Below are 20,827 nucleotides of genomic sequence, written 5' to 3' on the forward strand. Positions count from 1 at the left end.
GTTTAATCAGAATGCAAACATGACAGACGATAATGTTCATAAAACTGTTCAAGTGGTGTTAACAATATGTTGGAATCATAGAAGCACATTGTCAATTGTTACTTTTAACATTTCATTTGGAATGTTGCCAACAATGCCTTGTTATGCTGTCCTTTATATCTGTGAGGGTTTCAGTGTTGTCCTAATACACTTTCTCCTTAAAATAATCCCACAATCAACAATCATGTGAACTGAGTTTTGATAAGCAAGGTTAGAGTAAACAAGGAATTATGTAGTCTTCAGTAAACATGTTAGAGCACCAGATAACATGAAGAATGCAGTGGAATTTCATTCATGACATATGGATGCAATGTTTCCTATATACAATAATTCTAGTGGTAGATATCACTATTCAATTGGAAGTGAACCTTATCAAACATTTCTCAGTATTACTTGGAATCAGCTACTACATAAGGTGCAATAAGTTATGTGACAGCCACTCTATTACTAGTGAATGAATCCAAATTGCAAGCTGCACTGTTAGTCATCACAACAGCAAACTCCTCAACAATGGCTTCAGAAAATTACATAACCCATTTCTCAATTGAGGCTCACGTCTCAGTATTTTAAGCTGGAGGTATTCCAGGGGTGGCTTGTCCATAGACACTGCAGCACCCCCAGCTTTTTAAATATAGATATACAGTGAACCAAGTTATATGAAATTTTGGGAAGAACAATGCAATGCAATGCAATGAATATTTTTATTAACAGGACCCATATATAGTATGCGCATCCTCAATTTCCAGTAATCATTTCAATAATAAATGAATAAAAACATGAAATCGTTTCCAACTTTGAAGTTTAATTAACTATAGGCCTCACTGTGCGCTAGGCAGACACATTTTGCATTCCAGTGAATATCTGGTAGTTGGTTGCCATTGGCAATCAGCATATTGACAATTTGCCAATATACATTTTTTATAGGTGAAATGAATCAAAGTCACTGTAAAGCATGTAGTGCAGATATCATCATTGACCATGATGGGTGGGTAGCCACAATGTCAGTATCTTTTTGTTATTCACCCAAATTGCCATTAAGTAACTAAATAATATCAGTGTTAAGTCAATACTCAACATTCAACAGTGTAATTATGTGATTACAGCTTAATTGCAAATTGAGCTTGAACTTGGTAAGTTGAAGTTATATTATGAGGTGATGTGTAAGTAAAACATTATTTCTACGACACATGATTTTGCGAAATTTGATTCGATCATGGCCTCCATGCCTCTCCATGAAGTAAATCATGTGACAGTGAATAAACTTCAGCAACTTAGTTTTTCACAATTATCTCTCCAAGAAAAAAATGCAATTAAAAAAGAAGGCCACCCCACACCAATGATTAAAATTTCTCAGCGGGGAATAAGTAATAATAAGAAATATATTTGCAGTTTTAAAACTGAATGGCACCAAAGGAAAAGTTGGCATTGTGGTTGTGAAGTTAAAAATGCATTGTTTTGTTTTCCATGTTTACTGTTTGAAGGTGACAACATGTACAAAAAGTGGCTTTACAAACATAAAGAGAATGAAAGAAAAAAACTCTAAAACATGAGAGTTCGAAGAAACATATTGATAATATGATTTCACTATCGCTTTTAGGAAGCGTAAATATTAAAGAACAGCTTAGTGAGGCCTACAGACTTTTGATCTGCAAACATAACAGAAAAGTTACCAAGAATCATGAGGCATCATCTAAAATAATAGATGGCATTAAATTTTGTGTACAGTTTGAAATTTATTTACGTGGACATTACAAAAAAGATGATTCTAAAAATCCAGGCATATTCAGAGGATTAATAAATTTCGCCTGTACATTAGATTCCAATTTAAAGAACCATTTAGAAAGTAATGCAGCATTTAAAAGCATTTCAAAGACTGTCCAGAATGATATTCTTGACTGTTTGCTGCAAATATGCTGGGATGAAATAAAAAGAGAAATTAAAGAAGCTTCATTTGTAGCTGTCATGGCTGATGACACAACAGATGTTTCAGAACATATACAAATGGTAATTCTTCTGAGATATAAGCTGAATGGACACATTTTTGAGCATTTTTGGGGTTTTTTTACTCCAGAAAACCAAACGGCAGGCAGATGGAATATCAAAGTGCATTCTAGATCCGTTAGACATAATCTTTGAAGGAAATACTCAAAAACTGGTTGCTCAAACATTTGATGGTGCAAGTGTAATGAAAGGCAAGAAAGGGGGAGTTCGGGCTAAAATAAAAGAAGTGTACAAAAATGCACATTTTATTCATGTTATGCACACAAACTGAATCTGATGATGAAAAATGCAGCAAGTAGTACCTGAGATTCAAGAATATTCTTTTCGAACCTCACGTTGATACCAACGTTTTTCTCAAAATCACCATAGAGTCTCTCTGTTCTCAGAAAGCATATGGACAGCCGTGTTGCCCGACCTTCCCCTACAAGATGGAACTTCAATATATGCACCGTGAACAGCGTTTATGAAAATTTTGAATCCTTAAAAAAGTGCATGGAGGAACTACAAGTGACAGCAAGTGCAGATAAGTCGATTTCAGAAGCAACTGGAATTTTGCACATCTTAAGTAATGAAAAATTCAAGTTCTGGTTAGAACTTTTCCATCATATAATGTCTCTCATGGAAGTTATTTATAATTAAATGCAATCTCAAGAAATTGAGGCAGTTAAAATACATGAATATATAGGAAACTTTAAGAATGCCAGTCTAAAAATCAGGAATTCAAAGTACTGTGAAAATTCTTAAAAAACACTCGTGATTGAAGCGAAGGAAGTATGCATCTACATGTCTTGACAGAGGTGAGAGATATTCTTTTATAAAGCAATTAATTTCTGCTAAATTGTTTAACAAGGAGAACTTTGTTATTTTTTGTACAAAAATTCCCATGGAAGAGGTACGGGAGACTACTGAGGCATATCCCATGATTGAAAGAGAAAAACTTCTTATGGAATTACAAGTTTTCTATAGCAGACATGATCCACACAATTACTGAAAATTAACTGACTTGCTGAAATTTATCTCAGAAAATAATCTAGCTGAAGTTCTTTGTGAACTTACAAAACTGATAAAAGTTCTTTTGACCATTCCAATGACTACTTCAGAGCCCGAACGCTGCCATTTGACATTAAAAAGAATAAAAACATTTTTAAGGAGCACTATGAATCAGGAAAGGCTAAATGCTCAAGCAATACTTTCAATAGAGAAAAGCTTGGTTAATGGTGCACCAAACTTGAATAAAAAAGTTATTAATGTATTTTCTACAAATAAAAACCAAAGAATGGATTTTGTTTTTAAATAAAAGTTCATGTCTGTTAATGGTACATATCTAGTTAATGTTTTGTAGTATTTTTAACTTGCTTATTATTATTACTGTGTATGTCTGCATGTCTTATAACCAAGGCAATTTAATATAACTTTAAGATGCAGCATCCCCAAACATCAGAGTCACAAGCTGCCATTGAGGTATTTGCAAAAGAATTGCTTGCTTTAGTAATAGTACTTAAACGATAAAGCATAATCCTCCAAAACAAGTCTCATTGTGAATTTCTGTGTCTGCTCTGTTATCATTTGTTCTTATAACTGTTCCACAGATATTCTATCAGAGTATAATTTGCGTAATTTTTTCATACAGCAACTATTTCCTCCAATAGCATCCCATGGAACTTTTTTTTTACATCATTCCATTCTACATTGGCTGATCATTGACCATTCTAAATTTAATCTCTGTGCAATTAGCCATTTTATATCTGTACAACTTTAAAGTGATGCAGTTAAATCATAATTACCCTGTATATATGAAAGGCATCTACAAAGTCAAAAAAAGGTCATTAAAAAGTTTCCAATTTCAGCTAATGTGCAAAGAAGAGATATAAGGGCTAGCATGCATGCATACTGGCCAAAAAACACCTATTCAAACATCCTCCTACTCGAGGAGTACCTAGAATAATTTTTGAGAGCACTGTCAGTGATGTTAAGTTTGGATGATTATCATTGCATATATAGCAACTATCTGCCTCTGCACCAAACTTTGTCTGCCACATATGAGGATTAATTCTGCTCACTTATCTTTGGATAAGTCTCTTACCTTACAATAACTTGAAAAAAAAAAAAAAAAGAAAAAAAAAGTTACATCTTAAAAAAAAATTTGGCTCATTATTAGTTCCAAATTTTTGGTATTCTCTGTATATAATACATATTATATAGAAAATAAAATGTAAAAAATGGTAAATTACAAAACTCATTGTTTAGAAACTTACAGTGATTCCATATTCTAAAGATACAGCAGTCCATGTAGCACCTATACTTTGTGTTGCAATAAATGCTAGTACTGCTGGTGGAATATTAGTGATATAACCTAAAAATAAATATTATTAAATTATATACTTAAACAAACAAAATGTAAGACAAACAGACATTACTCTCAAATGTAAAGATATATACATTTGACCATTCTAAATTTAATCTCCATGCAATTAGTCATTTTTCATCTGTACGACTTATAATAACTTGATAAAAAAGTTATCTTAAAGAAAAATTTGACTCATTATTAGTTCCAGATTTTTGGATTCCCTGTATATAATACATACAGTATTACAATATGTGTTGTATACAGGGCATATATACAGTTTTGGAAGGCAATTTGCATGTCTTATTATTTTTAATTTTACTGAGATGGGATACTTCAGCACTTCCTAATTCATTTCACAAATATACGTAGTCTCAATTCTAATCTCAATGATTCCATTTCCACTTGCAGTCTGCCAAACCCCATGTACTTTTTCTGACAGAATCTCAGTTATCAGTTGATTCAACTACTGCTCATCTCAGATGCCCAAATTATTCGCTGTATGATTCCTTTCGCCTCAAACGTAGTTCTCTTGTGCATATGTCCGTTCTGATATTCCCTGTCAGAGACTTGGCAATTTGGAATCTCCTCTCTTTGATCTTCTCTGGCTTAAAATCTCTCTACCTCATTGTGTCAAATTCATCTGATCACCAGTATGGATTCCGTCAGTATCAATCCACTGGTGATATTCTGGCTTATGTTACCCATTTATGGACTAATTCAATGGAAAGGTTCGGAGAAACACAAGTAGTTGCTCTTGACATCTCAAAGGCTTTCGATCGTGTTTGGCATAATGGTCTTCTAAACAAGCTTCCATCTTATGGATTGGCAACTATTTTTAGTAATTGGTTATCGAGTTTTCTCTCTGATTGCTCACTGAGGGTGATGGTAGATGGCTGTCTGTCTTCTAACTTCTCCACTAATGCGGGTGTCCCCCAAGGTTCAGTTCTTTCCCCCACTCTTTTCCTCTTGTATATTAATGACCTTCTTCCCTTGACTAGAAATCCTATCCATAGTTTTGCCGATGATAGCACATTGCATTCCACTACCCATTTTGAGAAACCTTGTCCTGCTCAATCAGCTTCAATTTCTCGAAAATTTGCTACCAATTCCTTAAATGCCGATCTTCAGGTAATTCACCAGTGGGGCAAAGACAACTTAGTTGATTTCAACCCTTCTAAAACTCAGTCTTGTCTTATATCTCGCAAAAAGGATTCTTCTGTTCCTATGCTTATCTTTAGTGACACTCCGATTTCTAGGCCAAATAATATATCTCTTTTTGGGGATTACACTGACTTCTAATCTCTCTTGGCACAAGCACATTACAAATATTGCTTCCTCTGCATCTAAAAAACTTGGTTTTCTCTTTCGCTCTCGGCATTACTTTTCTTCCAAACAGCTGCTCACTCTGTATAAATCGCAAATCCGCCCTGCCATGGAATATTGTTCCCACATCTGGGGTGGTGCCCTCAAAACCTCTCTCTCTCTCTCTGGCTTCTTGATTCTATTCAGAAGAGGGCAGTTAGGTTAATTAATGATTCATCTCTAACAGAGTCTCTGCACTCGCTGTCTCATAGATGTACTGTTTCTGCTGCATGCCTCTTCTACAGATACTTCCATGGGCACTGTTCTTCTGAATTGGCTTCTATAATTCCCGCTCTCTCTTTCAAAACAGTCCGAACACGTGCCGCCACCAGCCAACATCCATTTACTGTCCAACTTCAAACTCACAGAACCAACTTTTCATCTTCCTCGTTTATTCATTCAACTGCCGTTTTCTGGAACAACCTTCCTTCATACGTATTTCCTGAAAATTACAGTCTACAGAAGTTCAAGTCCAATGTCAACAAATATCTTCTTTCGTCTTCTCAACCTCCAACTCAAGCACGGTAATAAGTACTATAGGTTCTAATACCTCTTGTGTTTGGGGTTTACATATAAAAAAAAAAAAAAAAAAAAATACTATAAAAAGGATATTTACAACAGGAAAAAAAATGCCATTACTTTAAAAAATCTGAGATATACTGCTTATATTTCTCATAAAAAGAGCAGCTTGGAATTTCAAAATTTCAGGAATACAGTCAGCATAAAATTTATTTTTGTGCTGACTGTTTTCTTTTTTTAACATTTAATTATTGATGCGGTATAATATAGAGAATTCAGAAGAGAATAAAATGAACCAAAAAAATAAAAGTTTTTTTGTAATAAAAAAATAAAAAATAAAAATTTTGTTACCAATATAGTTCCTTATAGAACTATATTGGTAACAAAAGAGGCGAAAAATAAAGGCATAAAAAAACACATACAGAATGTAAATAAATTACACCGAGCCAGCCAAGAAATTACAATTAAACACTACTGTGTATGTGGATAGTATTTTGCATAAAGGAAAAATAGGAATGAGCAATATATTACCAAAATAAGGATTACATTGAAATTTTATTATATCACAAAAAATGGATAAAAAAGTTAACTATTTCTGTTTCAATTTAATTTCAGTAAAATGTACTTTATTAGGATATATTAGCAGTGCAAGGATCTGGAATTTTTAATTATGGAGTATCTTACACTCATACAGTCCCAATTTACTGCTAATGCATAAATCTCTCTGATCCATAAAGGTGGTTCTAAGAGTGAAATGGACAACTACACACCAATAAGTTTGATTTCTGTGACATAGAAAATCATGGAGTCAGTAGTAAAGGATGTACTGTAAGATCATCTAGAGAGAAGCAGGAATGTCAGGGAATAACATCAGTTTGTTAAAGGGAAATCATGCTTAACTAATGTGGCCAGCTAGATGTTCCTGGAAAATGTGACATACAACTAAAGCAATACTAAACTGAAACAGATTTTTCCACAGATGCAATGTCATAAATTGGAAATGTATTCTAAGACAACCAATTGGAAGCATATTGAACAAATAAGACTTTATCAAGAACAAAGGAAAGGTACCTTATTGTACAAACCTGTATTATATTAACCTGTGTGTGTGTGACAAAACACACTGCTGTATACTGTCAATCTAAATGACTTTTTTAAGGGTCAATCTTTAAGACTGAAAGAAAAGACAACAATATGCAAGTCCTTTATTTTTGTAACAACCATTATGCATGCATGCATGCAAGCAGGCATTTAAAAATTTTAAATTAGGTCAAAGAAAAAATATACAAAATATATAATATTATTATTTAATAAATGACAGAGCTACACTGGCTTAATAAGTTCTATGTTATATATCATTAACAATGAAATGAGGAATTATCTCTATGACATCTTGCAGAATGCTTCAATACTTATTCTCTCTGTAGTTATAATAAGGTATAAAATATATTAAATGAATTCTAATCACCCGAAGACAAAACTAATGATCCAATGCACCAGGAATCATGGTCCACGAATCCCCAACCCAACCTGAAATACATCAAACCATCAACCAAAATCACCAAGTGAAAGAAGACATTAAGTTCGTACTTAAAAAATGAGTGCTAAAATATTTTTTTAAATTTACTGTTTTGAGTTGCACAGCTCTGATTCATACTATCAAATTAAATTTACTGTGTAGGGGATCATTAGTTTTGTCTTCATATGATTAGAATTCATTTAATATATTTTATACTCATTATAACTATGGAGAGAATAAGTATTGAAGTGTTTGGCAGGATATCATAGAGGCAATTCCTCATTTCATTGTTAATAATATTATTATGCACACAGTGATTATTGTCAATTCTAGTGTCAATAATAATCTTTTGACAGCTGAGGGGTCTTTGTACAATCTGGCTAATTCTAAAAAAAAAAAAAAAAAAGATAAATTCTATTTGATGCCAAACTATGTTACTAGATTTACTAGGCTAACCTCTAATAAACTGAAACAAAAACAGAAATACTGCATCATTCATAGAAAATACATGATTTTATGCCCAAATTAAAAAAATAAATAAATAAACGAACAGACAAAAAAGTGTCATCTGTTAGATGCCTTATAACTGGTGATGGATTAATAAACTCCATAATAACAGCCTACCACTTCAGGGAGGCAAGTGTAGAAAAGCAGATGAAATTTTCAAGATAAAACCATCTGCCTCTGAACACTGGCCTCTGAACACAGAAGAAATGGGAGCCTTGACTTGTTGAAACTGCACCTGATCAAGTAGCCTCAAATGCTCTACACAAACCATTCTTGTATCAAGTTGAGGTAAGTTGTTCAGTTAATGGAATCTTCAATGAAATAATGACTGAGCCACTTTGTGATATGCTGCAGCCCATATCATAATATGGGGTGAGCTGCATTCCAGTTCCTCAGAGAAGTTTTTAAATTAAGTTTAGACTAAAATCATCCCTCAGACTATAGCAGCAAAGTATAGGGTTCAAAGTAGTAGGAATTCTTTGGTAGGAGAACTACTGAAGGCAGTTCTCCTATGAATGAGGATTATGTTTTGTGTTACTTGTACTCTTTTTGTGAAGCTACCTCTAGCAGGACATGATACAGCCATAGGGGATGCCTTTGTGTCTGTTTGTTGCAAAGAGCATGAGGAGATTAAGTGCAAACTTGGCATTTTGATGGGATTATATGAGGGCTTGAAGAATAAGATTGAAAAAGGATTAAAGACTCAGCTGCCCAGCCCAACACTTGACTCCATGCTTTAGCATCATGCAATTCAAAGACATATTCCCCAGCAGAAATTGTTGGTCCTAGAGGAAGTAGCTATAGTTGAAGACTTGATTATTATGGAAATGGAAAATATAATGTACAAAAAGGAAAGGTGGGATAGGAACAGGGTATGTCTGCCAGGAGTTAAAGTAGATGGCATTCTAGAGCAGCTATCACCTTTTAAGGACACAAAAGGTGATATTGTTGTACACATCAGCACTAATGATATTAAGAGTAAGAGAGGTCAGGATTTAATTAACAAGTACAGAGCAATATTAAGAAAAAGTTGCAGATAAGGAGTGAGATTAAAAGTGTCTGCAATACTGCCCAGAAATGATAGGAGGGATTACACAATGAGTGCCTTGATAATTAATTTGGCCATGGAGAGAAGGCACAAAGTTTATGGTGTACAATTTTTCAGGTCTGTGCTTGTTAACAGGGGATACTGAGTCTATAGGGATGGGATACACATAAATACACTGCCTGACAAAATTAACTTTTTCTTCACTGGTATGAGTCTCACTAGTTCATCAAACTTCCATTTAGGTCTAAGCCTTAAACTGCATTTCTTATTGGTATAAAAAGCCTAGTAGCTTTTACAATTATCTCCCTGAATGCTTCCCATTTAGCCTTTGCTGCTGGTAACTTCCTCAGTTGTTCCCACCACATAGAATTTAAAAATTGTTTGAGATCATTGTAGTCATCTTTATGAAAGCAAAAGCCATTTCCCTTGCCTTTGACAGTAGTTACACCTTTAAGTAAATCCCACATCAATAAATTGTGAGTACTGCCACCTAGTGGGTCTTTTATATGCAGATTTTTATTGCATAAAGAGTTACCACTGATAATCAGATCAAGAGTATTGCTTTCTCTTATTGCTTCTCTGACAAGCAGAACCAGTCAATATCTGGAAAGTTTAAGTCCCTCATTATAAGACATTTTGATTTACTAGCTTACTCTGTATGTCTGTGCAGTTGTTCATTTACTTATCCCAGTCATTAGGTCTATAACACACTCCTACCCTCATTTTTGTTTTCTGTCATACCAAACTGCATCAATACTGCTTTGGTCATGCATGTCCACTGGATGCACTGCCTTAGATGTTATGTGCTTCCTAACTAACTCTTCCCGTCCTGTCTGCCCTTTCTGTACACATTGTACTTCCTATATTCAAATTCTGAATCCCTTATGTCTGAGTGACACTATGACTCTGATATTCCCACAATGTTAGAATTTGATGATTTTATCAGTACAGTACTTCAAATTCATCAAAGGTATTTACTAAGCTCCTAGCATTATGGTACATATAAGTATACCCATAACTGTTTTTACTATTAGTAATCCCAATACACAGATCCTATGGAACAAGTAAATGTACCCAAGGATATGCTTGATCCCCAGCAGATTTTAAAATCCTTGATACTTTGCTTTCCAGGCTGCTGCATGTCCTAACAGAAGCAATGCAAAAATCACTTTCACTTCTGCCCATGTCTACTGTTAATCTATCCAGTTATTAGTCCAGTTATCCTCTCCCCAAGCTGGCAGCTTTCTGACCCACCTAACACTGTCTCAAATCATCGGCAAATATTCTTGCACCCCTTCTATTTAAATGTATCCCACCCCTGAAAAAACACTAACTCCTGTTAAAGAAATTTTGTTTCTGAACTCTTAATCCTTAATAAATGAAGGATAACTATGTTGAGATCTGAAACTAATTTTGCAGTGACTGCAAAGACTGTTCTTCTTTTGAAATTAGGTATGTGAAAATAATTGTTAGACCATGGCACATTCTATAGTCATTATACTAATTTTTAAATTAAAAAAATTTATTATATTAGCATTACATGTTATAATTTGAAATGTTTTCCCTTGAACCCCTCATTAGGGGCAATGCATAATATTTTTTCTAGGCCACAAATTCATAAAGGTGCTCCTGATGGCAATGAGCATTACAGGATAGTCTGATATTTGCATATGGTCCTAATTCTCACTGGGGTTTATGCATCTTAAAATTTCTGTGTACTGGGAAAGTCCCAAGTTCTATTGAAGACTTGAAGGTCACTTTAGTTCAACAGAAATCTAAGATCACAAAAAACTTACTAGATACAGTCTGTAATTCTTAAATATATATTAAATATGCATGTGCATTCGTGCAACAATGTGGTCATGTCCAAATTTGTTTAACAGCTAATAAATGGATTTTTTTTGTGGTTTTGTTACTTATATGCTTATATGTCATATAAATTTTCTTTTAGCCAGTGAGTGGTTGGTTGCTGAAACAATCTTCCATCTGTGGTTGTGGAAGTTGATAGCTTAAATAAATTCAAGGGAGAACTGGACAAACTTTTAGAGAGAAAGGAGAAAGGATAGGTGAAATGGGAAGGTTTTTTTTTTTTTTTTTTTGGCTGATACTGTATAAGCTTGGATTCTTGCATCATATGCCTCTACTAATGCTAAATGGAAATAAATTAGATTTTACTGGCTTTTCTTAGTTTCCTAACATATGGTTCACACTATAAATAAAACTATAAGTATAAAAGTATGAGGTATATCAGGGCTGCTGCAAGTGGATAGGCGAGGTAAGCGTCACTTACAGGCGGCAGTTCAGGAGGGCGCCAAATTTTTTTTTGACATCTGCAAGTTGGACCTCTGTTTAACAAACTTCTTTATAGCAAAATTTTCTATTTGATGATATTTTTTTAATTCCCCTTGGTAATTATATTTAAAATAGTTTCCTTAGAATTAAAAGAAATTCCATATAACGAACACATTACGTGAGACTTAACTGGGAACACATTGTTCGCACCTCTGTCTTCAGGCAATTGAGGAAATTAGTTTGGTTTCACTCATTTACCTCTTAATTTGTTAGGTTAATATGCTTTGGCTCTTAATTCATGCTACTAAGCAGGAATTAAGAGCTAAAACATCCAATCAAGCAATTAGAAATGAAAAATGAGGTAAATTATGCATTCCCAATAGTCAGCCAATCACAGAACTCAACCGGACAAGCACTCTGTTCTTTGGCCACATCCACAATGGAGATACCCATATTCTGGAGTTCAGCCAGAATAATACTGTATATATGATATGTGGAAGAACTTTATGACAATTCAAGCACGTACACATGAGGAATACGGCACTAGAAGAACAATGAAACATGGAGGAGGAAATATCTAAAGATGAATTCAACACAGACTTTAAGTCCCTTAGCAATAACAAAGCACCAGGAATTGACAACATACCTGCATAGCTGTTAAAATACAGTGGAGGTGGAGAAAATCTGAAGAAAGCATTATTTGAACTGATAAAGAAGATATACAGGGATGAGTGTTGACCGGAGGATTTCTGCACATCAATCATAATCCCCATACCCAAGAAAATGACACCAACAATATTCCAAGGCTACAGAACTATAAATCTTGTTACCCATGCATCCAAGATTCTGCTGAAAGTCATCAAAGTTCGCATGGAGAGTCATATTTAACAATTTCTGGATGACTCAGTGTGGGTTTTGCAGAGGCAGATCAACGAAACATTAGCATTAGCATTAGTTGAGGCATATGATGCAGCATCAGCCAAAAAAAAAAAAAAAAAAACCCTTCCCATTTCACCCATCAGGTCATTCCAAATGTTTGTCTAGTTCAGCCAAAAATTTATTTAAGCTATCAACTTCCACAACAACAGATGGAAGTCTGTTCCAAGATTCAACTACCTGCTGGCTAAAGGCAAACTTCCGCACATCTATCCTACAAGTGTCTTTCCTCAATTTGAATCTATGCCCCCTCAGATAAAGAACCTGAGGGGCCAACAACAGACTTTCATCTGTTCTTGCGGAAGTGTATAGCTTCAATAAATTTAAGGCTGAACTAGACAAAACATTTAGGGTGACCAGATGGGTAAATGGGATGGTTTTTTTTTGTTTTTTTTTTGGTTGATGCTGTCTGTATAAGCATGCTTTCTTGCATCATGTGCCTCAACTAATGCTAATGTCTCATTGATCTGCCTCTGCGAAACCCACACTGTGAGTCATCCAGAAATTGTTCAAATATGACTCTATTGGAACATTGAGAGTGTTGAAGGAAAAAATGTATAACATGGGAAGAAACCTCTATGTGTGTTTTGTGGATTACGAGAAGGTGTTTGATAGAGTAATCTGGAAAGAACTGTTTCCATTGCTTGATAAAATTGGATGCAAGATTACTGCACTGATCTATGACTTATGCAGAAGACAAAATGTGCGGTGATAAGAGTGAGGGGAGAACTGACAGAAAAAGCTAAAGTTAAAAAGAGAGTAAGACAGGGATGCTTACTTTCACCTGGTTTGTTCAATGGTTTTGCCGAAGTGATAATAAAGGAGACACTTTGGAATAAGAAGTGGGGGGGTTAAAATAGGTGAAAAGTACGTAGAGGCTATTAAGTTTGCAGACGATCAGGGCCTGCTATGCTGCAAAAAATGATCAAAAGACTAAATAAGAAAGTACTGAAGTATGGAATGAAGATAAACTTGATCAAAACAAAGGCAATGATGATGGGTAAAAGGTTAGTTCCCTTTCAAAATGAGATCGATGGAGTAAGAATAGAACACGCAGAGGACTTTAGGTATCTGGGACAGTTATTTGCTCAGAACCTTTCATGTCAAACTGAAATTGAATCCAGAATTGCAATGGCAAAACAATCTTTCAAGAATAAACTGTCGTTGATTACACAGAAGTTGTCACAAGAAATTAGGAAGAAGACAATACAGACATATATCTGGTCAGTGGCACTATATGCAGCAGAGACATGGATTCTAACAAAGAGAGACAAAAAGAGAGTTGAAGCCTTCGAGATGTGGTGCTGGAGCAGGATGGAGAAAATTAAATGGACTGAAAAAGTGTCAAATGTGAAAGTATTAAGACATCCAAAACCAAAGGAAAATTCTAGGTAGAATAAGATTAACTAGACTCAAATGGGTGGGCCACATGATTTGACATGTCCCCTGGGCTGGACTGTGGAGGGAAACTGCCCTAGGGGTAGACCAAAAAAAAAAAACCTTCATTGGGACATTGCTGGATGAAGCAGGACTTCGAAAATTTGAGGAACTGAAACTAACGGCACAGGAGAGAGAAAAGTGGAGACAGCTCATCAGAGGAACTGACCAGTCACAAGACTGAATTACTGATGATGATGACTATTTTTAGAAAGGCAACATATAGCATTCAGGGGATTTTCAAAAGATTTATATAAAAATGACAATGATAACTTTTTAAAACTTACTGAAACAATTGATAAATTTGATTCAGTTATGGCAGAACATATTCGCCATATTCAGAAAGCTGAATGGAAAAATATAGCTTTCATATATATATATATATATATTTTTTTTTTTTTTTTTATGTGAACACCAAACACGAGAGGTATTAGAACCTATAGTACTTAGTACCGTGCTTGGGTTGGAGGTTGAGAAGATGAAAGAAGATATTTGTTGACATTGAACTTGAACTTCTATAGATTGTAATTTTCAGAAAATACATATGAAGGAAGGTTGTTCCAGAAAACGCCAGTTGAATGAATAAATGAGGAAGATGAAAAGTTGGTTCTGTGGGTTTGAAGATGGACAGTATATGGATGTTGGCTGGTGGCGGCACGTGTTCGGACTGTTTGGAAAGAGAGAGCAGGAATTATAGAAGCCAATTCAGAAGACCAGTGCCCATGGAAGTATCTGTAGAAGAGGCATGCAGCAGAAACAGTATGTCTATGAGAAAGCGAGTGCAGAGACTCTGTTAGAGATGAATCATTAATTAACCTAACTGCCCTCTTCTGAATGGAATCAAGACGCCTGAGAGAGGTTTTGGGGGCACCACCCCAGATGTGGGAACAATATTCCATGGCAGGGCGGATTTGCGATTTATACAGAGTGAGCAGCTGTTTGGAAGAAAAGTAACGCCGAGAGCGAAAGAGAAAACCAAGTTTTTTAGATGCAGAGGAAGCAATATTTGTAACGTGCTTGTGCCAAGAGAGATTAAAAGTCAGGGTAATCCCCAAAAGAGATATATCATTTTGCCTAAAAATTGGAGTGTCACTAAAGATAAGCATAGGGGCAGAAGAATCCTTTTTGCAAGATATAAGACAAAATTGAGTTTTAGAAGGGTTGAAATCAACTAAGTTGTCTTTGCCCCACTGGAGAATTACCTGAAGATCGGCATTTAAGGAATTGGTAGAAGATTTTCGAGAAGTCGAAGCTGATTGAGCAGGACAAGGTTTCTCAAAATGGAAAGTGGAATGCAATGTGCTATCATCGGCAAAACTATGAATAGGATTTCCAGTTAATGGAAGAAGGTCATTAATGTACAAGAGGAAAAGAGTGGGGGGAAAGAACTGAACCTTGGGGGACACCGGCATTAGTGGAGTAGTTAGAAGACAGAGAGCCATCTACCATCACCCTCAGTGAGCGATCAGAGAGAAAACTGGATAACCAATTACTAAAAACAGTTGGCAAACCATAAGATGGAAGCTTGTTTAGAAGACCTTTATGCCAAACATGATCAAAAGCCTTTGAGATGTCAAGAGCAACTACTTGTGTTTCACCGAACCTTTCCATTGAATTAGTCCATAAATGGGTAACATAAGCCAGAATATCACCAGTGGATCGACACTGACGGAATCCATACTGGCGATCGTTGATCAGACGGAAGGTTTCTAGGTAGTTTAAGAGTTGGTGGTTAATTGATTTCTCCATTACTTTAGAAAGAGTAGAAGTAATTGCAATGGGACGATAATTGAATGGGAGGGATTTGTCACCCTTTTTAGGAACTGGCTGGATATGAGCAAATTTCCAAGCAGAAGGAAAAACACCTTTGCAATAAGAAAGTGAAAAAAGGCGGCAAAGAATAGGAGTAAGTTCAGGAGCACAGGTTTTGAGAACAAGTGGAGAAATACCATGAGGACCTGGAGCTTTCATAGCATCAAGATTCATCAAAATCCTTCTGATATCCTTTTGACGGAAGACCACAGGAGGCATTGAATGGAGCGTGTTGGGAATGGTGGGAGGTGTTTTACCAAGATCATTAATACATGAGCTGGAAGAAAAATGGGATGCTAGCAGGTCAGCTTTATCCTTGGCTGAAGTGACAACAGAACCATCTGGTTTGGACAGAGGTGGGAGCAGAGATGGGCAAAAGTTGCGGCCAATAGCTTTGGCAAGAGACCAGAATGCTCGGCTACCATTAGGGCAAGAAGCAAGTTTTCTACTCTTAGCCCGTTCAAACTCTAGTTTGGACTGATTAATAACTGCTTTACAATTGATGCGAGCTTTGGTGTAGGAAGAAAATGAAACTGAAGAATTAGAAACAAGCCAATTACGATATGCAACATTCTTCTCTTGAACAGCCTTAGCACATTTATTGGAAAACCAAGGTTTAGATAAAGGACGAGATTTTAAAGTGGAGTGTGGGATAAAGGATTCCATTCCTGCAAGAATAATTTCACTGACACGATCTGAACAAACGTTGACATCAGAAGTTTTGAAACAGTAATCCGACCAAGGAAAAGAAGAAAAGAAGTCTCGCAGGTCATCCCATTTTGCATTCTTGTAATGCCAAACAACACGAGGTTGGGAATAGCCATGAGATAAAGGTTCCATTGGAGAAGAGACAATCGCCAAGTTGTGATCTGAAGTGCCTAAAGGGCCTCTCACTTCAACCGTGTACTTAGAAGGGTTGTTTGTGAGAAAAAGATCAAGCGTATTGGCTGTATGATTAGGATTGTCCGGAATTCTTGTAGGTAAATGAACAATCTATGCTAGGTCATTAGTAATTGCAAAAGCCTCAGCATCTCGACCTGTTGGGTCGGTGTGACTAGAAAACGGAAGCCAGCTGGAGTTGTGAACATTAAAATCACCAAGGAAAATTACCTCACTGTTAGGAAAGTTGGACTGGAGAAAGTCAAGTTGCAAAGAGAGGAAGTCAAAGAGCTCCAAGTGATTAGTGGAGTTGGGAGAATGGTAGAGACAACAGATGAATTTGGCACAATGAGGTGGAGAGATTTTAAGCCAGAGAAGATCAAAGAGAGGAGATTCCAAATTGCCAAGTCTCTGACAGGGAATATCAGAAAGGACATATGCACAAGTACCACCTTTGAGGTGAAAGGAATCATACAGCGAATAATTTGGGCATCTGAGATGAGCAGTAGTTGAATCAACCGATAACTGAGATTCTGTCAGAAAAAGTACATGGGGTTTGGCAGACTGCAAGTGGAAATGAACATCGTTGAGATTAGAATTCAGACCACGTATATTTGTGAAATGAATTAGGAAGTCCTTGGGAGGTTTAGATCTTTTCGCAGATAAGCTTGCTCTATTATTTTGACAATTCATGATGTATTCAATAGTAAGAAAAAGTGGGTGGGACATGCTGTATGAAGTAATGAAATTTTTGGATATGGCGTACACGTGGTAAGATTATACCCAGATCCTTGACATAACGTGGCCTCGTCAATGCTCCCCGCATACACACTACTCGGACTCCCTCCAGTCACTATCTGGCAGAGTAGAGGTAGCAAGATTATACACTAGCTGATCCGGAAGCCTCCTAGAGAGTTACCAATAGGTTCGGTCCAGTGTACTAACTAGCGGCCGGCCTGCGAACACCGTTTTAGAGCTGTACCCTCAGAATGTAAGGAATATTGGATCTCGCCACGACATTCATCATAACCTCAAAAGTCATCAATCATACTGCATGATGGAAGAGATAGGGAAGGGTTGACCGGAACTTAGCTCTAGAGACTAAACATGGGTTCCACCACTTCAAGCCTCCAATAAGCAAAGTGGTGGTATTTCACCGGTTGATGAGAGTCATCTACCACCTAGTACTGCCTAGTAACATAGAGGGGCAGCGTTCCTCCATGTGGTGTGAGCGCCATACCTCGACCCCTGCTTACGTTGGTTCACACCTGGGTGGTCACCCACCATGTACTTGTGCATGGAGGTTATACCCAGGATTACTAACAGTCCCACCATTGAGAAGGTGCAAGCAGAGGATTTGGCTGTCACAGACCGTCCGGACTTCACCGAAATTGGGTCCACTTGACTTGAGTGCCACCTGAATATCAGTTCCATCAGCGTTTTAGACTCCCAGGTAGCAAGTACAGCTTGTCTGGCATATCTGAGAGAATGTCTGTGACAACCTCAAGGACCAAATTATTATTTGGGTGATCAAATACAAAATGACATTATTGAAATAATTTCACAAAATGTTACAGATAAAATACTAGAAATGACTAGACAAGCTACATATTTTGCTATGATTTTGGTATAATCACTGATGACGAAAATAAAGATATGGATGCAAGGAAACATGCTAAATCAATAGCCTTAAAAATAACATCTTATAAGTTTCTTTGTTCAATTATAATTTGGCATCATATTTTAAATAAAATTAATCCATTAAGTAAAAGGCTCCAAAAAAGAATTCTGATATGTATGAAGCTCTTGATCATCTACAAAATATCATGGAATATTTTAAAGATAATAGAACAGAGGAAGCAGTCCAAAAAATTCTCGATTTGGCAAATAATATGGTGGCACATAGGGTTGCAGCAGCCCCGAGTTATATGTAAAGCTTATGTACAGTAAAAAATGTATTTTTTTACTGAACATAAAGGTGAAAGTAATAATTGAGCAAATTAAACATGGAGCATAACTTTTCTCTATCATTGACAACATATATAAGGGGATAGTGAATAAAAAAAATAGTAATTAATATAAACCAACGTGCACCTAATCTGTAGCACTAGAAAACTTCATAAATCAAGGGATTTAGACAAATACATTTATTTATTTAAAATGGATTATATTTATTCATTCTTTAGAATATTGCATATATGGAATATTTATCTTTTTCTTTAAAATTGATTTAATCAAGAAAGTACACTTATTTTATAGGAAACGATAAAGTTCTTAACAAAACAAAACTATAGTTCAAATCTCTGCTAAACGCACATTCTTCCCAATTAAGTGCATCTCTATAATTTAGTGCATTGCTTGGCTATAGTTATCATGACTAATTTTCTAGTCATGATAACTATGAACAGCTAGTCAAAATATGGCTTAGTATGATAACAAGTAATGTTAACAAATAACACAGTCTTTATAGTTTTGATTCTCCTTAGCATTTAATTTTGGGCATGGAAATAAAATAAAAACTGGAAATAAAATAAAAACTTACCAACAACTATATCACCCTTCTTTACTCCAGCCTTTTTGAGTGCTGATGCATATAGGGCTACTCCTTCACGCAACTCGGCATATGTCACCTTTTTTATTTCATCTGTTGCTTCACCTACAGAATTTTTTTTAATAAATACAAATAAGTAACTTTAAATAGATGTTTTACTTTAAAAAACTGAAAAAAATGATCTTAAAATTCAGTTATAAGCTAGAATAATTTTATATTGGCAAGGAAGGCAGATGTTAAACTAAATTTGCTACAAATGACTCTCAGAGTTGGTCCTTGAGACTGTCACAGATATTCTCTTCCATTTGTCAAGCTTGGCTTGCTTTTGGGAGACTAAAATGCACTGAACCGACAGTCAGGTGACAGCCAAGTCAAGTAGACTAAATTTCAGTGAAGTCTGGTCATTCTGTGACAACCAAAGCCTCTACTTGCACCTTCATGATGGTGGGACTGGTAGTAAACCTGGATATAACCCCCTAGTGCAAGTCCTGAAATATGACACCTAGTATACCAAAGGTGACCATACAGGTGCAAATCAATATAAGCAGGGTCAAGGTGTGGCATTCACACCACATGGAGGAATGTCACCCCTCTGAGTTCCAAGTAAATACTAGGTGGTAGATGACTCTCATTAATTGGCGTAATACTACCACTTTGCTTATTGGAGGCTTGAAGTGGTAGAACTCATGTTTAGTCTCCAGAGCAAAGCTCCAGCAACCCCCAATATCTTCTATCATGCAGTATAATGAGTCTTTTGAGGTTATGATGGACATCATAACAAGATCCAATCTTCCTTGCATTTGAAGGGTATAGCCCTAAAACAGAGTTGGCAGGCTGGATGCTAGACAGCCCACCAGACTGAAGAACCTATTGGAAACTCTCTAGGAGGCTTCCAGATCAGGAAGATCTGGAAGCTTCTGGAAGATCTGATCTTGCTGCTTCTACTCTGCCAGATAATGGAGGGATTCCAAGTAGTATGTATGTAAGGGGCATTGTCCAGACCACGTTATGTCAAGGAGCTGGGTATATTCTTGCTGTGGGTATGCCATATCCAAAAATTTCATTACTTCATACAACATATCCTCCCCACTTTTTCTTACTAATGGATACATCATGAATAGTCAAACTAATAGAAAAACTTATCTGAAAAAATACCTAAATCTTCCAAAGACATCCACCTTCATTTCACAAATATACGTGGTCTCAGTTCCAATTTCAACGACGTCCATTTCCACTTACAGTCTACCAAGCCCCACATACTTTTTCTGACAGAATTCCAGTTATCAGTTGATTCAATCACTGCTCCACTCATTTGTGCTAATTATTTACAGTATGATTCCTTTCACTTCAAAGGTGGTACTTGTGCAAATGTCCATTCTGATATTCCCTGTCAGAGACTTAGTAATTTGGAATCTCTTCTTTTCAATTTTCTCTAGCTTAAAATCTCTCTACCCCATTCTGTCAAATTCATCTGATGCCTCTATCGCTCTACCAACTCCAATAATCACTTGGAACTCTTCGACTTCATCTCTCTGAAACTGGACTTTCCCCAGTCCAATTTTCTTAACAGTGAGGTAC

General features: G+C 36.0%; 1 protein-coding gene across 1 annotated transcript in view; it reads right to left on the minus strand.

The window, feature by feature from the left end:
* The window catches only part of LOC150090189 (acetoacetyl-CoA synthetase-like), a 132,076-nt gene that overhangs the window by 67,946 nt on the left and 43,303 nt on the right, over positions 1 to 20,827 (minus strand). Inside the window, exons 5-6 of the mRNA XM_090369006.1 lie at positions 19,241 to 19,354; positions 4,296 to 4,393 (exon numbers count right to left, since the gene is read on the minus strand). Of these exons, the coding sequence (XP_090225132.1) occupies positions 4,296 to 4,393; positions 19,241 to 19,354 (212 nt within the window). The remainder of the gene's footprint in view (positions 1 to 4,295; positions 4,394 to 19,240; positions 19,355 to 20,827) is intronic.

The sequence above is a fragment of the Mastigoproctus giganteus genome, chromosome 2, assembly GCF_048544385.1.
Source record: "Mastigoproctus giganteus isolate SK-2022 chromosome 2, ASM4854438v1, whole genome shotgun sequence".
Lineage (NCBI taxonomy): Eukaryota > Metazoa > Arthropoda > Arachnida > Uropygi > Thelyphonidae > Mastigoproctus > Mastigoproctus giganteus.